A 7197-nucleotide genomic window follows, 5' to 3' on the forward strand; every position below is an offset into this window, starting at 1 on the left:
GGCCGTTGCGATGTGCGATGCGGCCGGGATGGGCCGGCGGGTGGCCTGGCCAAGGCCTGGCCTGCAAACGGGCTTCGTTATCGCCCCCTCCCCTTTCTCGTTCGCCTTTTCACTGCCCCATCTCTATCTCTCACTCGCACGCGGGCACACACACACACACACACGCCCCGCTGGCCGTTATTATTCCGTTGCCTCTGCATGAATTGATTGTTTTCCTGCGCGGGTCACGTGACCACTTGGCGGGCCAGTAAAGTGTCCCGGCCCTGGCCCATCTCGCACCCCCGCACGCTGCATGGTGCAGTCCCTCCACCGTGCAGTGGTTGGCGTATTTCACGGTGCCTCCGCGCTTTCGACCCACCGGCCTCGTTTGTTTCTTTTCCGGTGTCCTGCACGGTGTCCTGCACGGTGTTCCCCACGACGTGTAGAGTTTGCGTTGTAGGATGAATCTGTGTTGCAACTCTGTGCTCTGGGTGGGTCCTCCCTGGTCCTCCCTCGCTGGGCCCCGGTTGGGGGCGACCCCGGCGGCCCCGCCCCAGACGCCCACGCAGTCCCGGACCACAGCCACGTCCCCGCCCCGCCCCGCCCCGCCCCGTGATTTGTAGCCAATGCGGTGTGCAGGGCGCAGGGCGCAGGGGTGTGGGTGTGGGTGGGATTTGTTTTTGTCACCGTTCCCTTCGCTGGGGGCCGCTGCCGCTGCTGGTGTCGGGCAGTCTCTGCTCTTTCCGCGGATGGGTTTGCGCGGCTCGGCAGCATCGATGGTTCAGTGGCGATGCCTGGACCGCCTCGGTGGGACAAGGTCTCTCCTTGCCAAAGCGCCAGTGCGTTCGTTTTGGACGTACTTGCCGACGTGTGTGTCGCGCTTTTGCTGCGTTCGCACTGTCTCCTTTTATCTGGTCGGAGTGCCTAGGCTCGGTGCGGCCGGCGCGGCCCTGCCGGGCCCTACCGGCTTACCCTTATGCGGCCCCGAACAAACATGATGAATAGGCGATACGCGACTCGGGCGGGGCGCGGCAGGGAGTAGGGCCCCGCCAGGGCCCCGCCAGGGCCCCGCCCCGACCGCACCTTGGCCTGCAGCCCGGGACGACCCGCTTGGGCCTGGCCGGGCCTGGCTGGCTGTACCTCGCAGCGCTGAGCATGTGGGACTCGATTCTGCCCGGCCTACCCACCTCGTTGGCCGTCGCCCGAACCCTCTCCCTCTCCGCGTCCGTTCTCAGGGGCTTGGCGTTCTTGCGCGGCCGGCCCTGCGTTGAGCCCGGGCTTGGCTGGGTTCTGCCAGGATGGCAGGCGGGATGCCACCCGCGATTTTCCCTCCCCTCCCCTCCGTCCCGCTCCTCCCCGCTCCGCCCCCAGCAGCTGCCCCGGCGGCCTTTCGGCGAGAATCTCTCTCTACCAATTTCGTCGATTCTTTTTCTTGCCTGCGGCGGCTCACCTGTGTGACGTCGCCCTCTCCCCGACCGCGGGGCGCGCGGCGGGGCGTGTGTGGCCCACTGTGTGGGCCGTCGCCCGTGGCGTGGCCTGGCGCACCGCGCCGACCGCTTTATCATCAGAGATTCAACTATAAATTCCACTCCCGATAAAGGTCACGGGGCCCATTACGGCGCGGTGCCTCGTCTCCCCCGTCTGGGCCGTCCGCGCGGTCCGGGCCTAGCCTCACGCGCGGACGCAGGGCGACGCAGGGTGCAGCCCGCACGCCGTCGTCGTTTTGATGTCGCTGTTGCTTCTTTGTTGTTATTGTCATTGTTGTTGTTGTTGCAGACACGCGCCGTTCGCGAGCGCCCCCAGCGACCCCCCGAGCGCCATACTCCGCAGGGTGAGCGAGGACCTGGACATGGACCACGGCAACTGGCTCGCCGTATCGGACTCGGCCAAGGTAAGTTTGTCTGTCGGTCTGTCTGTCTGTCTGTCCATCCGCCCAACTGTCCGTTTGCCTGTCTGCAACTGCGCGGCGCGCAGCCATCGGGTATTAACATTTAGCTCGTTAAACTCGACTCGGTTCGCCGCGAAGTTGTCGCGCGCAGAGGGGACTGCGGCGCGATGGCCGGGGCGGGGCGGGGCGGGGCAGTCCATTGCAGCAACTCCGGCTCGAAGCAGTGCTAACTTCCCCCAAAAATTCTCCATTTTTGTTGGTGCTGCGGTAGGCGCGCGACAAGCGTCGAATTGAGTTTGAAGTGGGGTTTCCGAGTTGACGCTTGTAACTCTCAACAATGGACAAATTGGAGTTTTAGTTGAGTTGGCACTCACCGCGTCCCCCTGTAGTTCTGCGGTCCGTCGCCGCCACTAGTGCGGTGTCCTCCACGCTGGCCTCGGCTTTGCGTCGCCGAGTCGGCGCGTCGGCGCGTCCGCCTGGGGACCGTGCATGGCCGTGCACGGCGGCGCGCGTGGAGCCAGACGAGCCCAAGTCGCTCGTGGCCGCGGGGCGCGGAGGCCGGCGACCGTCCTGGCGGGCCGTGGGCCATGGCCGTGGAGTGCAGGCCGCTTGACGCGGACGAGATCCAGCTGTGCAGCTCATCCGCTCGGCTGGCAATCTGCCTGAGCGGATTGGCGGACGGCTCACAGTGGGCCGGAAGACCGGTGGAGGCGGTCAACATCCCGGACGCGCGTTTTGAGCGCCAGAGCAGTCCCTAAATGGGACTCGAACCGAACGTGTGACCCCACCAATGAATTGCTCTCCGAACGAGGAATCCATTGGTGGGGTCAAACGTTCGGTTCGAGTCCTGTTTAGCGACTCTGGAGCTCAAAACGCGTCGAGAGTTTTTGTCGCAGGCGCCGGTCCTCTGGCCCACTGTGTGGTCCGGCCTGGCGGGGCAGCGCGAGGCTCATTATTCATTTTGCCCGCTCTTGGCGGCCGGATTGGTCGTGGGCTCCCCTGGCGGCCGAGGCCTTGCCTGGCCTGGGCCCGGCCTGGGCCTGGCGGGGTGCGGGCGTCGAGGCCGAGGCCGGTGGCGAGGCCCAGAGGCAGAGGCCGCGTCGCAAACTAGTTTGACTGGCCGCTTCGCCTCGCCCCGCCTAGGCGCGCCTGTCCCGTCCCGGGTCCTCAGTCCTTCGCACTTCGTACTTGGCGCCGCGACGGAAAAGGGCTCCGCGCCGCATTGTTCGGCCCCTTTGGCTGCCTTTGGCCGGCCCGCCCAGCCCCGCCCAGGCCCGCCCCGCTCTGCTTCGCTTTGTCGGAGTTATTGCGGAATATTGCGCGCGAGGGGCTTATGAAGTGTGAATACTAATTAATTCCCCCTCCACTCCTCGGTCCGCGCCCCGCCGCGCCCCGCCGCGGCGCAACACTTTTTTTACTTCTTTTGCGCCCCCCACTTTGCTGGCGGCCCGGGTTTTTCTCTTTGCCCCGCGTCGGAAATTGGAGGGAATGTTTGAAATGTGCTTGGTGCTGTCTCGTCGTCGTCGGCCTCGTCGGCCTTGGGGCGGACTTGACTTTTGGTGGTGTGCCGTCGTTGCGCGGCTGTGTCGCTGCGCCGCGCTGGCGCGCTGCGCGGTTCCGGCCGCTGTGTCTGCCTTTCCTTTCGGCATTCGAAACATGTTCTCATTTTTGTTGTTGCTCTCAGGACCTGGTCCGCTCGATGCTCCACGTGGACCCCAACCGGAGGCCGACGGCGGAGCAGGTGCTGAACCACCCCTGGCTGCAGCAGCGCAACCTGCTGCCGCACGCGCGCCTCAACATGCAGGAGGCCTCGGACATCAAGGTCAGCCTCGCAAAGTCGACGAAAGGGGGCAGAGCGCTCGCCTCGGCTCGCCCGCTTTTATTTGGTTAACATTTTTCTTAATGAAGTAAAGCTGGCTGCCCAAACTTGTTGGCCTAACCCTGTCTGTCTGCCTCTCTGCTGCAGGGCTCCGTGGCCGCCACGTACAAGGCCATCAGCCAGTCGCCGCGCGCCCCCAACCTGGGCCCCGTCGTCATGTCGGACCTGGCGCGCCGCCGCCGGAAGTCGCGCCCCAAGTCGTCCACCGATGTCTGAGCTGAGGGGCCGGACCGTCCGGCCGGAGCGTCGACGGCGGCCTCTGGTCCTGGCCCGCGTCCCCGCCATGGAGGTGCCTCGCACCGTGGTCGGGGAGGTCCGCGTGATTTCGGCCGCGGGCGGTGGCACCTTACCCCTTCCACCCCTCTGCCCCGGTTTCGAGCGACCGCGGCCACAACATGAATGTAACAAACTAGAACTCGAACTCGAGCACACAAGTGTCGTTCTTTCGTTTATAAAAAAAAGTTATGAATAATGAATGTGATATTGGTGTGTGTGTGTGGGTGTGAGCCGGAATGCATGGTTCCCTTTGGTTATTCTTTACCATGTTGTTGCACTTATTACTTCTTCACCCATCTCGCTTTTTTCCGTTGTCTTGATGTTGTTCTCTGCCTGTTGTTTGCCACTCCGCTTTCGGAGATGTCGTGTTGTTGAAGATTGATTGTTTTGTGATGGCGTTGGGTTCCTCATGTCAATTTGTGAGTTTGGCAACTAGTTTTGGATATCCTATTTTTTGTACATTCGTATTTCTACGAGGCTTTGCGTGTTCTTCCTCTTAAGCGCGCACCTATCGACTCTAGCCTGCCAACAGTGTGCCCAATGCAGCACTGTTTCTGCTTCTCCGAGAGAGGAACTGTGCTCTTGGCGTGCAACACTACCTGTGGCTTTTCCTCTTGTTCTTTAAGAATCAAGTATTTCTGGCGTATTTTTATCATCTAGCTTTGTGTATTCGCGGTCTGTTAATTCTTGTAACATTCCCTGACATTCCTTTACCATGTTAATTTGTAGCACACTTTTATCATGTCTCAATAAACTTGAAGCATTTTTGTACCTGAGGACAAAGTATATGGAAAGCAGAAAACAGCTGCTGTTTAAGTTTTCTGTTTTATGGTATTTTCTGTGATTATTTATTGGTTAGCCCCATGGAGTTAATTCTGTAAAGCCCTGTGCATTAGGCTGTAAGTTCCTGGATTGTAATTTCATCTATGAGAAATATTTATTCCTGTTAGTAGTGAGGTGTTTTCAAGTAAGTCATTATCATTTACTTCTTTGTTAATAATAATGTGATAATATGTCTGCATATGTGTAAAGAGACTTGTCTTTTTAGAAGACTCATCTCTGCGCTGAGTGTTAAGGAAACAATTCTTCCATAGCCGTGTAGTAATTTGACTGTTAGATCAACATATTTGGACTAGTGTTTTCCGCTTTACTTGTATTGTGCTGGAGCAAAGTTCTGCAATTTAATATAGTTTCTTTTCCATCTTGAATCCATTGTTGAATTTCTGCACCTCTACTACTGTGCAGCATCTTTTCCCCAGTCTTTTAAAAGTCTTTCTCGTGTGTGGCATTAAGTCTATATCTTTCTGTTAAGAGTGCAAAGGAGCATATATTAAATATGTGCATGTAATGTAGCTGTTGTATTTTTCCCCCTTTTTTACTTATTGTGTCCGTTATCAGTCAATTTGTTATGATTTTAATAAAATATAACATAATTATTCCCGTAGTCGTGCTTTTCGTTTTTACCCCCCGCCCCATCGTCGCCCCAAAGACGGGCGTCGTTTGAATGGTGCGGCTCCGGCGCATCGTAGGCACGTAGACACCGAGGCGAGGCGCCTTGCCTTTCTGCCTCCGTTCCAGCATTTCTCGCCGACGTCTTGCAGGCGGCCCGGGCGAGGGGGGGGGGGGGGCATTTCGCTGCGAGGTTAAGGTCATCATGAAAGATTCTCTCTCGGCAGTGCCGGATCATTAGCTGCTCGGCTAGGCGAGGCCTCCGTGCCACGGCGCCAGCGCTCCCACCTTGCGCGCCTTGCGCGTGCACTTGCCCACGACGTGCCCGCCTTGCTCGGGTGCTTGCCGGCGAAGCGCGAAGCTTGCGCGAAGCTTGCGCGACGATCTGTGGGGAAAGGGCTCGAATGCCTTGAATGAACGCTGCGAATGCCGGCACACCAGAAAGAGGCCCTCTATCCCTCTAGACGAGGTGCACGCTCTGCTTGCTCGGGGCGCGGTCCTGGTCGCGCGCGGTGCTCCCCAAAGCGCTTTCCATCGCGGCCTCCACGCCCGACGAAGCCACCCTCACGGCGCGGCCTCGGCCTCGGCTTACCTGCCCGCCTGCCTGCCGGGCCGACTTGGCCGGGCCGACTGCACCCCTGACCTTCTTAAGGCGCGGTCCTGAGCCGCCAGCGGCGCAGACCACGTCAGCGGCGCGTGGCGTGGCCCGCCGAGTATTCCCTGCAGCATCTAAAGGGAAGAAAAAAAAAGAAGTAAAAGCACGTTAAAGCTTTGCGCTAATAACGTCAAAGCTAATGGCAACACGCCGTTATTATCATTTTCATTTTTTCCCACCAGCGAAACGACACGTGGCACGTGGGTTCATTCGTGTGCGCCATTCGTAAAAGCTTTTTTCAAAAATTTACCGAGGCAGAAAAAAAAGGGAGCAGGATGACCACCGCAAAGCATAACAAACCTCCACCTGTTTGCGGAAGTTTTCTGCTCGGGGGCGGCCGCCGGCCAGAGCATGCGCGGCGCCCCGCGAAACAAAAACAAGCAAAAAAACTTCCCAAAACAAATGAGGGTTTGTTACGTTCTGCGGCGCGGCCATCTTCGTTTCTTTGCAACTTTCCCCTGTTACTAATGTAGCACCTGCTGAAAAGGAGAAGCGCGAGGAGAAGAGGCAAGTAGTTCCTCGGAGGTCTTTTTTTTCGCCTCGGCCGAGGTGCCCGTCTTGCTGTCTGCCGTCGTCGAAGGGAAAGGGACCCCCACCCCCGCGTCTCTTTCTCTTTCTCTCTCTCTCTCTCTCTCTCTCTCTCTCCCCTCCTCCCCCCCCCCCCCCTGTTGCTGGAACGGCAACGGCCTACTCGTGGCCAATGAAGCTCGCGGGCCTGGTGCGTGTGTGTCTGTGTGTGTCGCAGGCACCAGGCAGGCATCTCACGTAGCGAACAGGGACCTAACTCAGCCCGGATGGGGCCCGGCCCGGCCCGCTCGGGGCTCGGGACTCGAGGCCCCCAGATGGGGCAGGGCAGACTCGATCGGGTAAGACCGTCGTCACCAGAGTCTGGCTGCGTGCTGCGAGCCGCGCGCCGAACTTGCGGCGGGGCGGCACGCCACTGTTGGAAAGGCTCGGGGGAAAATCAGAGTCGGCTAATTCTAAGAGCGACCAAGAGGCGCGCATTCTCGGGAAAAAAGGGCACTTTGGCCGCGGCTTAAGGGATACGTTCTGTTCTACTTTCGGCTCGGC

The 7197-nt window shown here is 59.4% G+C and overlaps 1 protein-coding gene across 5 annotated transcripts in view; it reads left to right on the forward strand.

Moving 5' to 3' along the window:
• The window catches only part of LOC117649831 (ribosomal protein S6 kinase 2 beta-like), a 37708-nt gene extending 32242 nt beyond the window's left edge, over positions 1-5466 (forward strand). For 4 of the 5 annotated variants that reach the window (XM_034392954.1, XM_034392953.1, XM_034392956.1 and 1 more), the window contains 3 exons: positions 1756-1870; positions 3552-3689; positions 3834-3962. In XM_034392954.1, coding sequence (XP_034248845.1) covers positions 1756-1870; positions 3552-3689; positions 3834-3962 — 382 coding nt within the window. Of the gene's footprint in view, positions 1-1755; positions 1871-3551; positions 3690-3833 lie in introns of all 5 variants that reach the window. The other variant, XM_034392952.1, reaches the window with a different exon arrangement.
• The last annotated feature ends 1731 nt before the right edge of the window (positions 5467-7197 follow it).

Source organism: Thrips palmi, unplaced genomic scaffold, assembly GCF_012932325.1.
Source record: "Thrips palmi isolate BJ-2018 unplaced genomic scaffold, TpBJ-2018v1 HiC_scaffold_4, whole genome shotgun sequence".
Taxonomy (NCBI): Eukaryota; Metazoa; Arthropoda; class Insecta; order Thysanoptera; family Thripidae; genus Thrips; species Thrips palmi.